This window comes from Cetorhinus maximus, chromosome 25 (assembly GCF_964194155.1).
Source record: "Cetorhinus maximus chromosome 25, sCetMax3.hap1.1, whole genome shotgun sequence".
Classification (NCBI taxonomy): Eukaryota; Metazoa; Chordata; class Chondrichthyes; order Lamniformes; family Cetorhinidae; genus Cetorhinus; species Cetorhinus maximus.
Window position 1 is genome coordinate 9,916,831 of NC_135903.1, and position 21,444 is coordinate 9,938,274.

General features: G+C 42.6%; 1 protein-coding gene across 1 annotated transcript in view; it reads left to right on the top strand.

The window, feature by feature from the left end:
* The window catches only part of LOC144667855 (metabotropic glycine receptor-like), a 99,152-nt gene that overhangs the window by 49,205 nt on the left and 28,503 nt on the right, over positions 1–21,444 (top strand). Inside the window, exons 4-7 of the mRNA XM_078529381.1 lie at positions 236–465; positions 4,814–4,882; positions 7,471–7,580; positions 16,217–16,455. Coding sequence (XP_078385507.1) covers positions 236–465; positions 4,814–4,882; positions 7,471–7,580; positions 16,217–16,455 — 648 coding nt within the window. The remainder of the gene's footprint in view (positions 1–235; positions 466–4,813; positions 4,883–7,470; positions 7,581–16,216; positions 16,456–21,444) is intronic.

Below are 21,444 nucleotides of genomic sequence, written 5' to 3' on the forward strand. Positions count from 1 at the left end.
CAGCCTGGTTTCCTCTGGGGGGAGGGGTGGGGGTGGAATTAGAATCGTGGCTCAATTAAAGGATGTCCATTAAAAGCTACTCCCTGATGTTGTACATATTCAAGATTTGTGAATTGTAAACAGTCCAATTTTATCCTGCTGATTGCACCATAAGGTGTGCCTGGAGAGGGATTTGCTGCCCAGGGTCTATCCAATGCCCCAAGGTTCAGAATCTCTCTTTTTGTGATTATTTCAGGGCAAGATGATAAACACATCTCCTACTTCAGCCGCTATGCTGTTGGTGAGCCCAGGAGACTGTTTCAGTGTCTACCGTGCAAAGATGGTTGTGGCTCGTGTGTCAGTGATGCTCCGTGCTTCACCCAGGTGGATGGGCACTTAAGACTGGCTGTCCTGTCCTTCCAAGCTTTCTGCATGTTGTTGGTGTTCATCAGTATGGTGGTAGTTTATCGCTTTAGAAAGAACAAGGTAAGTCACCTCATGGTTTGATTGGGCATGTGTGTGCATGGATGTGTTTCTGTGTATGTGTGTGTGCACACGTGTATTTGTGTGCATGAATGTGTTTGTGTCCGTGCATCTACATATATTTTTTCTGTGTGTGTTTATGTTTGTGCGTGTGTGTTTGTTCATGCGTACATGTGTGTTCATGCATGTCTGTGCATGTGTGTGTCTCTGTGTGTGTTCCACAACATCATCAGAATGAACTAAGCCCAAAACAAAGCAACTTGCATTTATATAGCACCCTTAATGTATAGAAAACATTCTAAAGTATTTCGTAGAGGTATAATGTAAAGAAGTAAATATAAAACAAAAGAGGGAGGGTATGGAGGAGGAGAAAGTGGACTGGCAGCCTGCTTTAGAGAGGGAATTCCAAACCTGAGGGTCGAGGTACCTGAAGGCACAGCCATCAATGCTGGAGTGAATAGAGGGAGGAATGGGAAGTAGGCAGATTCAAAGTAAGAAAATGTTTGGGGAACAGTGGTAGAAGAGGGGGTTACGGGTCTGGAGGAGGTTACAGAGATGGGGAGAGGAAAGGCCGTGATGAGATTTAAACACAACTGTAAAAAAATGGGAAGATGTTGGGGAAGAACAGCCTTTAAATGAATGCAAAGCCAGGGAAACAGGAGGGCTATGAAAAGAATAGAAGAAAGGGGTTTGTGATAGTTTGAAGGGTGTCTCCACCGCCATGAATATGCTTTTCATTCACTGAGGCCAAAGCCAACACTCTAACAGTGTCAAACGATTTCTTCAGTAAGTCCCCCTGAATTGAGTCTTTGAACTGCACCAGCCCAGATTCTGTACTGCAGACTATTGTCACCTTTTATTTGTTTCTGCATCTTACCACGCAAGTTAACATGCAGCTACAGCAAGCAATTAGGAAAGCAAATGGCATGTTGACCTTTATTGCAAGGAGATCGGAGTATAAGAATAAAGAAATCTTGCTACAATTGTATGGGGCTTTGGTGACATCACACCTGGAGACTGTGCAATTTTGGTCAACATATTTACAGGCAGTACAGCAAAGTTTCACTAGATTAGTCCCAGGGATGAGAGGGCTATCTTATAATAAAGGGTTTTTGGGTCTATATTCTCTGGAGTTTCAGGGATTGAGAGGTGATCTCATTGAAACATTAAATATTATGAAAGGGTTTGACAGGGTAGATACTGCAAAGGTTGTTTCCCCTGGCTGGAGAATCTAGAACAAGATTTTTGATCTCTCAGGGAATCAAGAGATAAGTGGGGCAGACAGGAATGTGGAACTGAAGCCCAAGATCAACCATGATCATATTGAATGGCAGAGCAGGCTTGACAGGCCATCTGGTCTACTCCAGCTTCTATTTCTTATGTTCTTGTGTATTCGGACAAAATTCGGCCCATCATACCTCTGTTGGCTCTTTTGTAAACCTATCCAAATAGTCCCACATCCTGTTCTCTCCCTATGGCCCTGCAATATTTTTTCTTTCAAGTATCTTCCCAATTCCCTTTTGAAAGTTACCGCTGAATCTGTTTCCACTACCCTTTCAGACCACAACAACTTACTGCGTAAAAATAAAACTGTACACTCAAAGCCTAGAGTAGGGTTTGAACTCACAGCCCACAGACATCGAAAGTCCTTAGCAAGTGAACAGAATAGGGAATTTGGAAATGCAGAACAGCCCCTGCTGCTTATAGATCAATATATCTCCATGAAAGGGGAGATCCATGAAACATCAGACATTGATCAATAAAATCTGTCTGTTGATATCTCTTTACCAGGTGGATATTATAGATGATAAGGTGACAAGATTCCACATCAAATGCTGATCAATGGAGGAGAAAGATCTCTTCTTCATCTCTACCAAAGATTTTTGTGAATGATATCAATGTTTAATTCTTATGCCTTTAACATGCGAGGTTATTTTTGTCTAAATATATTGTCCTATGTTTTTTCTAAAACAAGCAGTGAAATATATGGAGGAGGTCGAGAAAATTATTCGTTACAGAGTTAAGCTGCAATGGTTTATATTGTCTGGACCCCAATACATGGAACAATTTTTGAAAAAGTATCAAAACATTCAGATAAGAGAGAAGTTGTGAGTCTCGCAGATCCGAACTGATCCCTGGTCTGTGTTAAATTATAAATGATCTCAGTTGTAGGGGGAGTAAGCCTCAGTTGGACGACAATTGTTGTCAGTGGGAAAGAATCAGTCAGGATTGTGCGTATGGTTGCAATCTGGTGTGACTCCTACTGGAGACGGTAAGTGCGCAAGCATCGGGTGACAACATAATTAATCCCGTCCGTGATTAACTTTCCGCCTCCTGCCTTGCTCCTCCGCTGTAGTCAAACCTGCTGCCATTTACTGATTAGACTCATACGTGACATGAGGTTCTGGAGGGTAGTCACACCGGAGAATTCAAGGAGTTAGAAGACTGAATAACTGTGAAAGGCTTATCCTTAGAGTGTGGAAGCTGACGTGATGCCCTTTGTCATATCATAGTTCTTGCACTATTTTGAAGAGTCAGGAAGTTCTGTCAAGAATGTCCTGCCCAATATTTATCCCTGACAAAAACAGAAATACCTGGAAAAACTCAGCAGGTCTGGCAGCATCGGCGGAGAAGAGCAAAGTTGACGTTTCGAGTCCTCATGGCCCTTCAGCAGAACTAAGTAGGGATCCAGTTCCCAAAAACAGATTGTCTGATCATTATCACATCACTGTTTGTGGGATATGAACATATGAACATACAAATTAGGAGCAGGAGTAGGCCATTCGGCCCTTCGAGCCTGCTCCACCATTCAATACGATCATGGCTGATCTGTTTGTGTTTCGAGTTCCAAATTCCCATCTACCCCCGATAATCTTTGATTCCTTTGACTAACAAGAATCTATCTACCTCTGCCTTAAAAATATCCAGTGACCCCGCGTCCTCCACCTTCTGAGGCAGAGAATTCCAAAGTCGCACGACCCCCTGAGAGAACAAATTTCTCCTCATCTCTGTCCTAAAAGGGCGCCCCCTAATTTTAAAACAGTGCCCTCTAGTTCTGGACTCACCCACAAGAGGAAACATCTTTTCCACATCCACCTTGTCAAGGCCGTTCAGGAACTTGTGTGTAAATTGGTGCCACATTTCCTACATAACAACAGTGACTACACTTCAAAAGTATTCAACTGGCTGCAAAGTGCTTTGGGATAACCCATGAAAAGGTCATGAAAAGTGCTATATAAATGCCCAAGGTCATTTTTCTTTAAATGCATAAGCCTGCTGGATTGGTAGAGTGGGAGCTTAGCTTTTATTTACTCATTCATGGAATGTGGGCTTCGCTGGCTGGGCCAGCATTTATTGCCCATCCCTAATTGCCCTTGAGAATGTGGTCGTGAGCTGCCTTCTTGAACCGCTGCAGTCCATGTGGTGTAGGTACACCCACCGTGCTGTTAGGAAGGGAGTTCCAGGATTTTGACCCAGCGATAGTGAAGGAACGGCGATATATTTCTAAGTCAGGATGGTGAGTGGCTTGGAGGGGAACTTCCAAGTGGTGGTGTCCCCATCTATCTGCTGCCCTTGTCCTTCTAGATGGTAGTGTTCATGGTTTGGGAAGTTGCTGTTGGAGGAGCCTTGGTGAATTCCTGCAGTGCATCTAGATGGTACACACTGCTGCTACTCTGTGCCGGTGGTAGAGGGAGTTTCTGGATGTGGTGCCAATCAAACAGGCTGCTTTGTCCTGGACAGTGTCTAGCTGCTTGAGTGTTGTGGGAGCTGCCCTCATCCAGGCAAGTGGGGAGTATTCCATCACACTCCTGACTTGTGCCTTGTAGATGGTGGAAAGCTTGTACAAATTGGTCTGATCCACTCAATCATTTCGACCATAAAATCTGTAAATAAAAATTGCACCAATCTTAAATGGTGCTGATATTAATTGAACTATGGGACACAGAGATTTCAAGTGTGGCTCGTGAGTTTCCAACATTTTTATTGCTGGTACTTTGCAAAATATTGTTATACGGATAAAATGCATGCTGACTAAATAGCAAACTGGTTATTCATTTTGTAACCCTGTTGAAAATGGACAAATACTTTAATGGCTTTATTTATGCAAGTTAATATCCACGTTCATCTCTCTTGTGACACATTCCAAGCTTGGGTTTCATCTGTTACAGGTTTGTAGGTTTTGTGAGCTGGGCAGACACAGATGAACATTTATCTAGGTCTGGCTATGTGGTGGGGAGGAATTGGGAAGAAGCAGAATTGTTGTTTGAAGTGTGAGAATCGCATGTCAGTATCACCCAGTTTGAGATTCATCATCTTATCGGAATGTTTGAAAATTTCCTTTCCTTCACAGCAAATCAGATCATCAGGATTGCTCCTGTTGGAGACCATACTCGGGGGATCCATCCTGCTGTATTTTCCAGTAAGTACTGAAATAACTGCGTGATTAGGAATGCAGAACCTTCAGAATCAATCACACTTAGGTATTCAGCGATAGCACCTGTGCCACTAACACTGGGCAGCACCTGTCCCAGATACCCCTCACCACAGGGCAGCACCTGTCCCAGATACCCACTCCTCAAACCACGGGGCAGGACCTTTCCCAATTACTGCCTCCCCTCCCCTAGCCTCCCGCCCGCAACCCCAAAAATATTGAGAAAATGCTCTTTTTCAGACATCCTGTCTCCAAACCTTTGGATAATGGGTTCCACTGCACTCAGAGTGAGTCATGAACCCAATTTTAATCATAGTATCACACAGCACAAGAGGCCATTCAGCCCATTGTGCCTGTGCAAGCACTTTGTAAGAGCCATCCAATTAATCCCACTCTCCCACTGTTTCCCTGTAGTCCTGCAAATTTTCAAGTATATACCTGCTTCCCATAATCTCCACACATACTCTAACAGAACAACAGTGTAAGCAAACAGGAAAACAAGCCAATTAAATTCAAATCGGCTGCCTTCTTTACCTCCATCCAGTTAACTGTCTCTTTAGAAAGAACTCTGAATGACCCTGATCCACTCTGTTACTGGCCACTGTTTGAAACTCAAACATAGGCATATTTCATTGAACTGCATTGGAAGCGTAATATTGGAGCCAGCAATTATACTGCTGGTGAATCAGTGCCTCTATTGAGAGCTTTGCTTTGTCGATGGGTGACAGATGGCTCATTCTAAATTTGGAAGGTGAATTTACATGTTTGACGCATCTAATGATAATTGCTCACTTTTGTCCCCTCATTCCTGATTGAGGATTAGTCAGTTTTATTTTTAACCATTAAAGCTGTAATTCCAACAGCTGTCATTGAATTGTCTTGCGTTAAAATGATGGAAAGTTGGGCTGATTGATTCCCCTCTTCCAATTCATTTACTCACTTGTTTGGCACAACATTATAATCTTCAAGTTATGATTGTAATATGTCAGGATTTAGCATTCTCATGTCAGATGTAACACAGATTCGATAAAGGATAAACCACTTTCAACATTGTCCCAATAATGTTTGATAATTTTAAGCGAAAGGGTTTTCACACTTGTCCCTCTCACTAAATTTAACAATGATAGAAGGTATACCCCATTTTACCTTCATTCAATCAGCGTCTCCCACTCCCTCAGTGTAACATTCCAGTTTCCCCAGTCTGTCATTTTTCTGGTCTCTGATTGGGAATTGCCAACTTGTCAAGATGGAGGAGTTTTATATGGTAGACTCACCAGGATCTAGGCTGGATCTCAAACTCATTCCACACAGGCCCAATAGAAGAAGGAGAGCTTCATTCTGACACTCTGAGATTTGGATCTTAAGAAAGAAGAAATAAACCAAATTGCATTGATATAGCGCCTTCCACAAGCTCAGGACATCCCAAAGTAGCTTTATTGCCAATGAAATAGTGCCACTGTTGCTAGGGAGGAAACAGCAGCCAATTTGTGCACAGCAAGATCCAACAGACAGCAAAGTGATTACAACCAGATATTTTGCTTCTTATGGTCTTATGGATAGATGTTAACCCAGGACACCAGAGAAACTCCTCAGTTCCTCACAATACGTCCACCTGTGAGGGTGGACAGAGCCTCCGTTTCACCTTTAGTTTGCTGCCCACCCCACAAGTCAAAATTTGCATTTTCAATCAGGGACATTTACTCACTGCTGTACAAATTCAGAAACCACTTCCGATCTGGAATTTTGAAGAAAAGGAGCAAAATGGGATTTAAAATGAATCAAAAGTGAAAATAATCCCAGTGTTTTTGGATAATAGTGAGCTTTTTAAGTCAACTTTGTTTTAAAAAATTGGCTGTGGTTGTGCCAACCCTTCATGTTGTGTTGAGAGTTGAGGTTCCTGCGTCCTCAGTGCTCATACAACACTCTGATGTTTAACAGTTTCTGTCTCTCCTCTGGAAGGTGCTGATTTATAGAGAGTACAGTTCCAACTATCCTCTGTTACTTCATCCATGTGGCCAAACTTCAGAGTGTTAATGGTCTAGTCAACCAAGAGGTGATTCACAGGCAAGCCCAATTCTGTCCTCACCCAAGACCAACACTCCTCCATCGAGTAGCAATAGCTTCATCCACAGCCCAAGCTGTTAAGCTACTGACTCAGCACAGACCTACAAAACTTCCCTGGTCTGTGCAGCCCCTTCAGTAGCACATTTACCAATTGCACCAAGGTGGTTAGAAGGGATAATTCCTGAAATTGAACCACATTGAATTGGTAGTTTCTTGGTATAGTGCTGCTAATATCACATTTTGGGTTACTGCTGTCAATAGAATGCAGCAAAAGAGATGGCATAGGGCACACAGCAGTAGGATTGGAAAGCAGGCAAATCCTCAACACTGTGAAATGCAATGTCAATGCATCCTTCCTCTGAAAACACCCCCACACCAGGTCTAGTGATCTGGGCATTTAACAAATGCTTTAACAGAAACTCCTTAACCTGAGGTTTATACCCGATCGCCAAACCTTTCAGATGTTGTTGGTTCTGGGTTAAAGTTTGCCTTTGTTTGTGTTCTTCCATCAGGTTTTTATCCTATATTTTCAGCCCAGTGTTTTCCGATGTGTTCTCCTGCGATGGGTCCGGACCCTGGGATTTGCCATCATCTACGGAACAGTAACGTTGAAGATTTACAGGTACCAGGGTCACTGTGAATGACTGGGAGTCACCAGGTTGGGTTCTGATGGACCTCCCTTCACTGGTCAAGTTTTGCCAACTGATCAGTTCATGGGATCAATGTTGCATCTATTGGGTGGATCTAGGTGCCCTCCATATACTAGCATTAAGTGAGTCTTTCTGCATGGGGAGAACTTTATTTGAGGAAGTTATTCTATTTTATTGTTGGACCTGAGCTAAATGTATCAATAAACAACTGTAAGTCGACTAATATTATGGCTGCACACGGTTCCCATCAGCTTTTCCAATTGTAAATTGCTACGTCCACACTAATCACACCCTTCTGCCAGTCGAGGCCCTGCAACGCCACAACAGGTGATGGGGTGTAATTACAGCATGATAAGTTTACATAGATAATTTCCATTATAGATGTGGACATAGGAATTTATAAATGAAATATAAAAATAAGGGCAGAACATCTCAGATAGAATGGGTTTTGTATTATGTCTGCGTTTAATTATTCCCCTAACTCTAATCAGTTGCCATGGCCGATTGGCTAATATAATTAGAGATCTGGTATGGGTTGTAGTTTAACCTTTTGAGCGCAATATCTCTGAAATCTGTATTTCTGTAAGGATTGAGAAAGTCTGGTTGTCAGGTACTATCCTTTAAGACTTCTCAGGTAAAAAGCAACAAAATAATTGTATTTGGCTAAAATACCAACGGAAATGGGAATAGAATGCAGTGCCATGTTTCCTCGGTAGATGCTGTTTAATTATTAATGTAATGGGATGCTTTAAACCTGAGCCTTCTATAAGGTAAGTTGAAAAAAAGCACAGTTTCATGTTTTTTTTTTAACAATGCCGACCCTCTATCATCCTGTGAGGTACATCTGTAAGTAACTGTGAACCACGTAACCTCTAGCCCATCACTGTGAAACCAACCACCAGCTCCCTTGTCTGGAGAACCAGGCTGCCTGCTGTGTGCTGTTAGAAATGTTAACACTGTCACCCATAGCTCCTCGTGATCTGTTTCAATGTTATGCCACCACGTTCTCTCTGTCCTTCTGCCAGAAACATAGGAACAGGAGGAGGGACATTCAGCCCATCGAGCCTGTTCTGCCATTCAGTTAGACCATGGCTGGTCTGTATCTTAACTCCGTCTGCCCACACTGGTTTCATAAACCTGAATACAATTCTTAACAAAATTCTTTAAATCTCAGTTTTGAAATTTTCAATTGACCCCCCAGCCTCAACAGCTTTTTGGAGGGGAGACCAGGTTGCCACTAGTCCTTGTGTAAAGACATGCTCCCTGACATCACCCCCTGAACAGCTGAGCTGTAACCCTTTTCTGGACTCCCCATGCCCAACAAAGGAAATAATTTCTTTCTATCATTGTTCTTTCAATCATCTTAAACGCTTCAGTTAGATCGTCCATTATTCTTTTATACTGGAGAGAATAGAAGCTTAGTCTATTAAACATGTCCTCATTTAGCCCCAGTATTATTCTGGTGAATCTGTGCTGCACCCTCACCAAGGCCAATGCATCCTTCCTGAGGTCCAGTGCCCAGAACTAACTTGTTCATACAGAGGTGCCAGTCACTTGTTTAGTCCAATTCTTTTAACAAGTTTTTGTGTAAGCTTTGTTGGGGATGGGAGGTGAGTGTGAAGGTCCTTGATCTATTCTTGCTCCCTACACCCAATCAAAATAGTGCAGAAATAAAAGTTGTGCAGAACAGGATCTCCACGTATGCTGTGTTGGCTGATCTTGGCCAAATCAGCAACGGGGATGCCACAATTGGCCTTGGTTCAGGGGTGGACCATCACCATGTGAGAGTAGCAGCAGAGCCATTAATAGTGAGAGGAGCAGCAGGGTCATTAACAGTAAGAGGAGCAGTGGGGCCTGTGGGGCCTGTGGAGCCTGTGGGGCCTCTGGGGCCTGTGGAACCTTTGGGGCCTGTGGGACCTCTGGGGCCTCTGGAGCCTGTTGAGCCTGTGGAGCGTGTGGGGCCTGTGGAGCGTGTGGGGCCTGTGGAGCATGTGGGGCCTGTGGAGCATGTGGGGCCTGTGGGGCCTGTGGAGCATGTGGGGCCTGTGGGGCCTGTGGAGTGTGTGGGGCCTGTGGAATGTGTGGGGCCTGTGGAGTGTGTGGGGCCTGTGGAGTGTGAGGGGCCTGTGGAGTGTGTGGGGCCTGTGGAGCGTGTGGGGCCTGTGGAGCGTGTGGGGCCTGTGGGGCCTGTGGAGTGTGTGGGGCCTGTGGGGCCTGTGGAGCAAGTGGGGCCTGTTGAGCCTGTGGAGCGTGTGGGGCCTGTGGGGCCTGTGCAGCATGTGGGGCCTGTGGGGCCTGTGGAGTGTGTGGGGCCTGTGGAGTGAGTGGGGCCTGTTGAGCCTGTGGAGCGTGTGGGGCCTGTGGGGCCTGTGGAGCATGTGGGGCCTGTGGAGCCTGTGGAGCATGTGGGGCCTGTGGAGCATGTGGAGCGTGTGGGGCCTGTGGGGCCTGTGGAGCCTGTGAGGCCTGTGGGGCCTGTGGAGCGTGTGGGGCCTGTGGGGCCTGTGGAGGGAGTGGGGCCTGTGGACAGTCAAAAATCCAGGTATGACATCAGAGGGAACAGGTGGGTGATTGGCTGTGAGCATTTCCTATTTATTTTATCTAAACTAGGGAATTTCAATTGGATAAGTAGAACATAATTGAAATAATAAGAAGATAGGCACAAACAAGACCAGACACATTGATTAAAAATGTAATAAAGAAAATAAATACTTACTTAGTTATTTAAAATGCAATAAAGATTAAATATTCATGTGATTGTACAGAACTTAAGTATTGCTGAAAAAAGAGATTTTTTTGTCTTGCACTCAATTCATGAGAAAATACCAATGTCAGGGGAAACAACATATTTATACTGTATGAAAAGAGAATGCTGATTGGTTGGCAAGTGGACAACGATTGGTAGAGGCATTGTCATGGAAAATGCACCAGTTGATGGTGGCTGACAGTTAGCTGCCAAGCATTGTTTGAAATTTAAACCAAACAGCTTGACTCTGATTGGTCACGACATTGCCCTGGAGAATGAGCCAGCTGTCACTTGTTTTGTTCAGCTGAAACAGGCACAATGTGTATATATGTTCTTTCAATCTGCAAAGAACAGGGCCCTGTATCCAAATGCAGCAAGGGCTGGACAACATCCAGGCTTGGGCTGACAATGGGCAAATAACATTCGCACCACACAAGTGCCAGGCAATGACCATCTCTGACAAGAGAGAATATAACCATTGCCTCTTGACACTCAATGGCATTACCATCACTGAATTCCCCACTATCAACATCCTGGAGGTTACCATTGACCTGAAACTGAACTGGACTAGCCATATAAATACTGTGGCTACAAGAGCAAGTCAGAGGTTAGGAATCGTGAGGTGAGTAACTCACCTCCTGACTTCCCAAAGCCTGTCCATCATCTACAAGGCACAAGTCAGGAGTGTGGTGGAATACTTCCCACTTGCCTAGATGAGTACAGCTCCCACAACACTCAAAAGCTTGACACCATCCAGGATATAGCTGCCCACTTGATTGGCACCCCTTCCACAAACATTCAGTCTCTCCATCACCGACAAACAGTGGCAGCAGTGTGTACCATCTACAAGATGCACTGCAGCAACTCACCAAGGCTCCTTAGACAATACCTTCCAAACCCACGACCACTGCCATCTAGAAGGGCAAGGGCAACAAATAGATGGGAACATCACCACCTGGAAGTTCCCCTCCAAATCACTCACCATCCTGACTTGGAAATATATCGCTGTTCCTTCACTGCCACTGGGTCAAAATCCTGGAACTCCCTCCAAACAGCACAGGGGCTGTACCTACCCCACATGGACTGTAGTGGTTCAAGAAGGCAGCTCACCACCACCTTCTCAAGGGCAATTAGGGATGGGGAATAAATGCTGCCCTAGCCAGCGACAGCCACATCACATAAAATAATTTTTTAAAAATTAATAAATGTAGCTTCCAGTACACACAAATGTGTCAAACTGTGAGCCCGAGTGACAATCTTAATTAGTTTTCAACATCCATCCTACACTCAAATTCACCTTTCAAATGAAGCAGTCAAATGAACTCCCTTTCCTTCATGTTCTAGTTGAGAAGTCTGCCAGGGGGTTCTCTACCATGGTCTACCACAAATCTACCTTCACTGGTCAATATACACACTGAGATTCTTACAGTTCCACGCGCTATAAGATTGGCCTTATCGGCAACCTCGTGAATAGGGCCCGAGCCACTTGCTCACCATGCAAGTTTGATGCTGAGATAGGGGCACATCAAAGGCATCCTGCGGGATAATGGCTCCCCTGATCAGATCATTGCATGCTGTATATGCAAACTCATGAACCCTGAGCCCATAGCCCTGAAAAGTGCCCTGTCTACCTCAGGTTACCCTGGAAGGGCAAGGTATCTCAAAACATAGCATTTGCAACAAAACAGATGAATTGTCAGCTCAAGTAGAAATAAATATGAATGACCTGATAGTCATTACAGAGACATGGTTGCAAGGTGATCAATGCTGGGATCTGAATATTCAAGGTACTTGACATTTTGGAAGGACAGCAAGTTAGATAAAGGTGCAAGGGTTGCTCTGTTCATTAAGGATGACGTTAATACAAAAGTGAGAGATGACCTTAGTTCTAAAGATCAAAATGTAGGATCAGTTTTGGTAGAGATAAGAAATAGCAAAGTGAAGAAGTCAATTGTGGGAGGAGTTTATAGATCCCCTAATAGTAATGATACAGGAAGAAATAATGGGGGCTTCTAAGAAAGGCACTGCAATTATCATGGGTGATTTTAATCTACACTTAGATTGGACAAATCAGATCAACAAAGGTAGCCTGGAAGATGAGCTCATAGAGTGTTTTGGGACAATTTCTTAGAGCAGAATGTTTTAGAGCCAACAAGAGGGCAGGCTATTCTAGACCAGGTAGTGTGCAATGAGAGAGGGTTAATTAATGACCTCATAGTAAAAGAGCCTCTAGGTCGCAGTGATCATAACATGATTGAATTTCACATTCAGTTTGAGGAAGAGAAGAGTAGATCTAAAACTAATGTTTTAAACTTACAGGCAATTATAAGGGTATAAGACAGAGCTACTAAAGTGAACTCGGAAAACAGATTAAGGGATGGGTCAATACTGATGCAGTGGCAGACATTTGAGGAGATATCTGCTAACACTCAGCAAAGATACATTCTAGTGAGAAAAAAAGACTCTAGGAGATGAATGCACCACCTGTGTCTAACTAAGAAAGTTAAAGAGAATATCAAATTGAAAGAAAAAGTGTACAATTCTGCAAAGATTAGTGGTAGGTCAGAAGATTGGAAAGAATTTAAAAACCAGCAAAAGAAGACTAAAAAAATTACTAAGGAGGGAGGAATGAGAGTATGAGAGAAAGCTAGCTAGAATTATAAAAACAGATAGCAAGAGTTTCTACGAGTGTCTAAAAAGAAAAAGAGTAACTAAAATAACATGGGTCCTCTAGAGTGAGAGTCTGGGGAATTAATAAAGGGAAATAAGGAAATGGTGGAAGTATCGAACAAATACTTTGTGTCCGCCTTCACTGTAGAAGATACAAATAACATTCCAGAGCCAATTGTGAATCAAGAGGTGAGAGGGCAGGGGCGGGGAGAGGTGGGGTGGGGGGGGTACTTAAACAATTACAATCACCAGGGAAAGGGTACTGAGAAAACTATTAGAACTGAAAGCTGACAAGTCACCAGGACCTGGTGGACTTCATCCTAGGGTCTTAAAGGAAGTAGCTAGTGAGATAGTACTTGCAATGGTTTTAATTTTTCAAAATTCCCTTGATTCTGGAAAGGTCCCAACAGACTGGAAAATAGCAAATGTAACTCCTCTATTCAAGAAAGGAGGGAGACAGAAAGTAGGTAACTATAGGCCAAGTAGGTAACTATAGGCCAGTTAGCTGAATATCTGTCATAGGGAACATGTAAGGATCTATTATTAAGGAGGTTATAGCAGGGCGCTTATAAAACCTGAATGCAATTAGGCAGAGTCCCATAGTTTTGTGATAGGGAAATCCTGTTTGACTGATTTATTAGAGTTCTTTGAGGAAGTAATAAGTAATGTGGATAAAGGGGAACCTGAAGATGTGGTATGCTTCAATTTACAAAAGAAATTTGATAAAGTGCCACAACAAAGGTTGCTACACAAAATAAGAGCTCGTGGTTTAGGGGGTAACATATTATCATGGATAGAGGATTGCTTGGCAAACAGGAAGCAGAGAGTAGGGATAAATGGGTTATTTTCAGGTTGGCAAGCTGTAACTAGTGGAGTGCCACAAGGATCAGTCCTGGGGCCTCAACTATTTACAGTCTATATAAATGTCTTGGATGGAGGGACCAATTGTATAGTTGTTAAATTTGCTGATGACACAAAGATCAGAAAATTGTGAGGAGGACTTAAAGAGTTTACAAGGTAATTTAGGGTAGATTAAATGAGTGGTCAAAAAATTGGGAGATGGAGTACAATGTGAAAAAATGTGAACTTGTCCACTTAGGCAGGAGAGTAGAAAAGCAGAATATCATTTAAATGGAGAAAGATTGCAAAATCTGCCAGTACAAAGGGATCTGGGTGTCCTCGTATATGAATCACAAAAAGTTAGTATCCAGATACAGCAAGTGATTAGGAAGGCAAATGGAATGTTGTAATTTATTGTAAGGGGAATAGAGTATAAAAGTAGGGAAGTCTTGCTACAATTGTACAGCTGTTGGTTAGACCATTTCTGGAGTACTGTGGTATAGTTTTGGTTTCTGTATATGAGAAAGAATATAATAGCATTAGAAACAGTTCAGAGAAGGTTCACTCGACTTATTCTGGGGATGAGGGGGTTATCTTGTGAGGAATAGTTGAACAGGCTGGACCTGTAACCATTGGAGTTTAGAAGAATGAGCGGTGATCTTACTGAAACATATAAGACCCTGAGGGGAATTGACTGGAGGATGCTGAGAGGATGTTTCCCCTTATGGGAGAGACTAGAGCTTGAGGACACTGTTTAAAAATAAGGGGCTTCTGACTTAAGATGGAGATGAGGACCCTCTCTCAGAGGGTATTGAGTCAGTGGAATTCTCTTCCCCAGAGAGCAGTGGAGGCAGGGTCATTGAGTATTTTTAAGGCTGAGTTAGATAGATTCTTGATTGACAAGGGAGTCAGAGAGTATAGGGGTTAGACAGGAAAGTAGAGTTGAGGCCACAATCAGAGCAACCATGATCTTATCAAATGGCGGAGCAGGTTTAATTGGCCGAATGGCCTACTCCTGTTCCTAATTCATATGTTCCTATGCAACCAGGGCACTTCTAACCAGACCAAGTATGTATAAATATGCTGTGATGTCTTCCACAATCAGATAGCCTGCCAGCAAGACTCACCCATGATCAATGATCGCTTGGGCAAAAGTGCAATTAGGTTACATTATTGTACATTTTCTGTTAATTCTCCTGGCAATATCTGCACTTCCTAGCGGGCTATGGGTCTGGAATCAGATCAACATTCTCTAGGAAGAAGAGACTGAGGGGTGACCTGATAGAGGTATTTAAGATTTTCAAAGTGTTTGATAAATTTAACATGGAGATATTCCACTTGCGAGGAGTCCAAAATTAAGGCCATAAATATAAGGCGCTCAGTAATAAATCCAATAAGGAATTCAGGAGAAACATCTTGATCCAGAAAGTAGTGAGACCGTGCAATTATCACAGCGAGTAGCTGAAGTGAATAACATAGATGCACATAAGGGGAAGCTAGATAAAAGGGAGAAAGGAATAGAAAGATATATTGATAAAGTTAGATGAAGAGGGGTGGGAGGAGTTTGTGTAGAGCATAAACACTGGAATTGGACTAGTTTGACCGAATGGCCTTCTTCTGTGCAGTAAAATCTATGTAATTCTATTGGGCCACCGTTAAGCTATAGTTCTACATATGGAACAAGATTCACCTGCAATCCGAATGATATGTGGTGTGCATGGAGGAGTCCTTGCATCTCAATGCCTGTGTGGCCATTTGAATGGACTGCAAAACTACAATGCAACATTCTGAAAGTCAATGAGTTCTCCATTAGGCCAGGAATGGAACTGAAACTTTAGAGGTAAATTTAGGCAGAGATGACTACATAGTTTGCTGTAGCAGCAACACCTGGCACATTATTCAGCATGTGCAATGTTACCTAGAGAAAGTTTTGACTTCCTAATTTAACAGAATATAGTCACCTTCTATAGGAAACTAGAATAAATTGAGAAGCATAACCATGCAACTTGTACCTGGAGGTCATGGGGTAAATGCCATTTCCCCATTCCACCGGTTATGGTCTTGGTCAGTCTCTCTCTCTTCCTTTACTTAAAGTATGAACCAATTAACTTTCAGAATCTTGCTCTTGTGAAGTGCCTTGGGCCATTTTCCTATGTTAAAAGTGCTATATAAATGAAAGTTGATGTTGCTTATTCTTCTGACTCTCTCATTACTTTTGGATATTTCATGGTCTCACCCCTCTTATATTGCTTCCTCTTCCCCTTCCATCTCTCTTTTTAAAAATTTCTTTTTCACCTCCCTCATTCTCATTCTTCCCCCTCCTTTTTTAATCTTTCATATTTTTCTCTCCAGAGTGCTGAAGGTGTTCCTATCCCGGACTGCCCAGAGGGTGCCCTATATGACTTGCTGCAGGGTGCTAAAGATGTTGGGCGTCATCGTGCTAACAGTCTGTTGGTTCCTCATTGCCTGGACAGTGGCTGCCTGGGAAAACATGGACAGGAAGATCCCACTGGTCATCCAGTCACAAACTACAGATGGACAGTTGTTCAACATGTGCCAGCTCGATCGTTGGGACTACATGATGGCCACTGGTAGCATTTACTGCTTTTATTGCCTTGTGTTTACAAGTGTTTTCAGAAAATTGTAGGCTTAACATTTTAGTTCAAAGTGCTCCCCAATGGCCATGTTAAAAATATATCTAGAAAATATCAATTGATCTTTCTTAACTCTAATGACCAAGCATTTGCTGAGAAATAATGGAAAGGTTTGATGGAATTCACTGTTATTAAACTGTAAATTGTCCAGCAGTTTATGGCAAGGAAGAGATACGGCATGAATTGCGAATTGCTACAAATTCTAGAACAGTAAACACTGCTGCACTGGTAGCTTCACAAAAATGGCAGCTCATCTTCAACCAACCCAAGAGTTTTTTTAAAATTCTGCATTAACACTGTTAAAGTGAATCCCCACCAAGCTAGGGTTGGTACTTAACAATGTAAAGACCCTTTTAATGACAAGATTTATGCTCTGGTAATGCACTCAAACTCTTTGGCCCCAAAAGTGAACAATTGACACTGTGCAATCTCATTCCTGCAGGTAGTAAATTGTTCCTGGAGATTTATAGAATTTTAAATGTTAAATTTATTTTTAAAAATCTTACTTTTCCTTTCTCTTTTTCTTTTAATCCAGTCTTTCTCTCCCTCTCTTTATTTCTCTTTCTGATCTAATTTGACTCTAATCCACCCTATTTTACCTAGTGGAGCACGAACACTGGCATTAGTTGGACTGAATGGCCTGTTTCTGTGCTTTTTTCACGATGTAATCCCATTTCCTTCTCCATTGTTCCTCTGTTTCTTTCTCTATCCTTAAATCTCGTTGGTTAAAGAGATAGACCGATGGCCCTTCATTCATTTAACGTCTCAAATGCCTGTTCCTTTACCACTTTGTGTAATGTAGTCACTGTTGAAATGCAGGTGATAACAAAGTACTTTGGGGCATCCTGAATTGAGAAAGGCGATATATAATTGCAAATCTTTCTTTTTAATTTTGTTCATATTGCAACATTTTTAACCACAGCTGGATGCAGGATAATGATTAGACCATAAGACCATAAGACTTAAGAGCAGAAATTAGGCCATTCAGCCCATCGAGTCTGCTCCGTCATTCAATCATGGCTGATAAGTTTCGCAACCCCAAAATCTTTTTAACCTTCCACTCTCATTTTACAACATCGTTCAATAAGGAAGCTTCCTATTGTGGCATTTCCCCTTGTGAATTCTCGATTTCAAAGTACCTTTACCTTTGACATGTGGATTCAAGTCCTGTCAGCTCACTATTTCTCCTGTTTTTGTTATATATTCATTCTATGGATTTGGGCATCACTGGCAAAGCCAGCATTTATTGCCCATCCCTAATGGCCCTTGAACTGAGTGGCTCGTTCAGTCATTTTAGGGGGCAGTTAAGAGTCAACCACATTGCTGTGGGTCTGGAGTCACACATAGGCCAGACTAGGTAAGGATGGCAGGTATCCTTCCCTAAAGAACATTAGTGAATCAGATGGGTTTTTACGACAATCAACGGTGGTTTCATGGTCACCATTACTGAGGTTATTTTTATATACCAAATTTATGAGTTGAATTTTTAAATTCCACCAGTTGCTGTGGTGGGATTTGGACCCCCTTCCCTACAGCATTAGCCTGACCCTCTGGATTACTGGTCTAGTAACATTACCACTACACCACCCTCTCGCCCAATTGCTCAGAGATACATCAATCCATCTGATTGGGCAGTGGGACATCAATTCACTTCCCAGGACAGACAGATCACTAACTTGGTCATTTCATTCACCGAGGTCAAAAAACAGATGTGTCACCAAACAAGTGACAAAATGTCACACTGAGGCTCTTCGATCTTTGGGGTTGGGACAGGTTGTTAGGGCAGAGTAGCGGGAGCTTTATTGTGCCTCTAACCATGCTATATCTGACCCGATCTCGACACTAAGTTCCAGCTATAGTCCATCTCCCAGCATTACCTAACCCTAGGAATTAAAAATAAATTCATACCAAATAAAACCAGCTCACAATCTGCTGTACTGATACTTGCATTGAAATCAAATGTGTGATTAGTGACATTCATGTTGTTCATGGGATAGAAGGATACACAAAAACTGTCTGTAAATCCCGTAAACTGCTTTTCCCATTGGCCTTCCCTTCATTGGGCAGCTGGTAACAAATGATGTGGAACCAGATTTGATGACAAAAGCTGTAAAATATGATGAATTGATCCGGGTGCAGCCAAAATCATTGCAAATTGCCGGGAGCTCTTCTGCCCATCTCCAACTGTCCATCTGTGTTGTCCCTTTTTGGAGCAATGATGTGGAACAGAGTTCGCTGAGTAAACAAACTAACCATCTCTCATTAAAGCCGACAGTTTGCGCTTGACTGTTCTGTTCTTTCTTTGTGATAACGCCCAAGTTCAAACCACTCGGTTTAATGAGAGAGGCTTGCTCAGCAACAGAAAGGAACACAACTTCATTAGGAAATATGATATTACATGTGTTTCAGTGAGAAGGACTCTCATCTACATCCTAAACTGAGCGGCCCAGCTACATGACAGTGAGGTTGCCAACCCTCCAGGATTGCCCTGGAGTCTCCGGGATCTGATTAATGCTCTGACCAGCCTTGGACAAAATCATTGGGGTGTTAAAAAAGTGTTTACTTTCCATTTTTTCTGAACACTTTTGTTTATTAATTATAAAAATGTTGGTGATAAGATGGGAAAGTTGGACAGGGAGGTCCTATCAAGAATACATCCAACCAGTGTTGGCAACTTTAGCGTTGGAGTCCAAAGGACCTGAAGAAACGAGGCTGATGTGATTCCCCCCATTGTGTCATTAATCAGTATTCACAAAATTTTAAATCTAGATGTCATAGTGACCAAGATGGCCACATATAAAGAAAGAAAGACTTGCACCTTTCATGCCCTCAGGACTTCATAAAGTGCTTTACACTCAATGAAGGCTATATTCTCATAGGCTCGAATGGGACATGTTCCCACAGAGTTACACTGGGGTACATTCCCACAGAGTTCCACTGGGATATATTCTCACAATCTCCACTGGGATATATTCCCACAGAGTTACACTGGGATATATTCCCACAGAGTTACACTGGGATATATTCTCACAATCTCCACTGGGATATATTCCCACAGAGTTACACTGGGATATATTCTCACAGAGTTCCACTGGGATATATTCCCACAATCTCCAGAGAGATATATTCCCACAGAGGTACAATGGGATATATTCTCACAGAGTTACACTGCAATATCTTCCCACAGAGTTATACTGAGATATATTCCCAGAATCTACTGGGACGTATTCTCAGAGTTACACTGGAATATATTCCCACAGTTACACTGGGATATATCCCCACAGAGATACACTGGGTTATATTCCCACAGAGTTACACTGGGATATATTCCCACAGAGTTACACTGGGATATATTCCCACAAACTCCAGTGGGACATATTCCCACAGAGTTCCACTGGGATATATTCCCACAATCTCCACTGGGATATATTCCCACAGTTTCCACTGGGATATATTCCTACAAACTCCAGTGGGACATATTCCCACAGAGTTAAACTGGAATATCTTCCCACAGAGGTACAATGGGATATATTCCCACAGAATTACAATGGGATATACTCTCACAGTTACACTGGAATACATTCTCATGGAGTTACACTGCAATATCTTCCCACAGAGTTGCACTGAGATATATTCCCAGAATCTACTGGGACGTATTCTCAGAGTTACACTGGAATATATTCTCACAGGCTCCAGAGGGATATATTCTCACAGTTAAACTGGGATATATTCCCACAGAGGTACACTGGGATATATTCCCACAGTTACAATGGGATATATTCCCACATTTACACTGGGATATATTCCCACAGTTACAATGGGATATATTCTCACAGAGTTACACTGCAATATCTTCCCACAGAGTTATACTGAGATATATTCCCAGAATCTACTGGGACGTATTCTCAGAGTTACACTGGAATATATTCCCACAGTTACACTGGGATATATCCCCACAGAGATACACTGGGTTATATTCCCACAGAGTTACACTGGGATATATTCCCACAGAGTTACACTGGGATATATTCCCACAAACTCCAGTGGGACATATTCCCACAGAGTTCCACTGGGATATATTCCCACAATCTCCACTGGGATATATTCCCACAGTTTCCACTGGGATATATTCCTACAAACTCCAGTGGGACATATTCCCACAGAGTTAAACTGGAATATCTTCCCACAGAGGTACAATGGGATATATTCCCACAGAATTACAATGGGATATACTCTCACAGTTACACTGGAATACATTCTCATGGAGTTACACTGCAATATCTTCCCACAGAGTTGCACTGAGATATATTCCCAGAATCTACTGGGACGTATTCTCAGAGTTACACTGGAATATATTCTCACAGGCTCCAGAGGGATATATTCTCACAGTTAAACTGGGATATATTCCCACAGAGGTACACTGGGATATATTCCCACAGTTACAATGGGATATATTCCCACATTTACACTGGGATATATTCCCACAGTTACAATGGGATATATTCCCACAGTTACACTGGGATATATTCCCACAGTTACAATGGGATATATTCCCACAGTTACACTGGGATATATTCCCACAGAGATACATTGGGATATATTCCCACAGTTACAATGGGATATATTCCCACAGTTACACTGGGATATATTCCCAGTTACACTGGGATATATTCCCACAGAGGTACACTGGGATATATTCCCACAGTTACAATGGGATATATTCCCACAGAGGTACACTGGGATATATTCCCACAGTTACAATGGGATATATTCCCACAGTTACACTGGGACGTATTCTCAGAGTTACACTAGAATATATTCTTACAGGCTCCAGAGGGATATATTCTCACAGAGTTACACTGGGATATATTCCCACAAACTCCAGTGGGACATATTCCCACAGAGTTCTACTGGGATATATTCCCA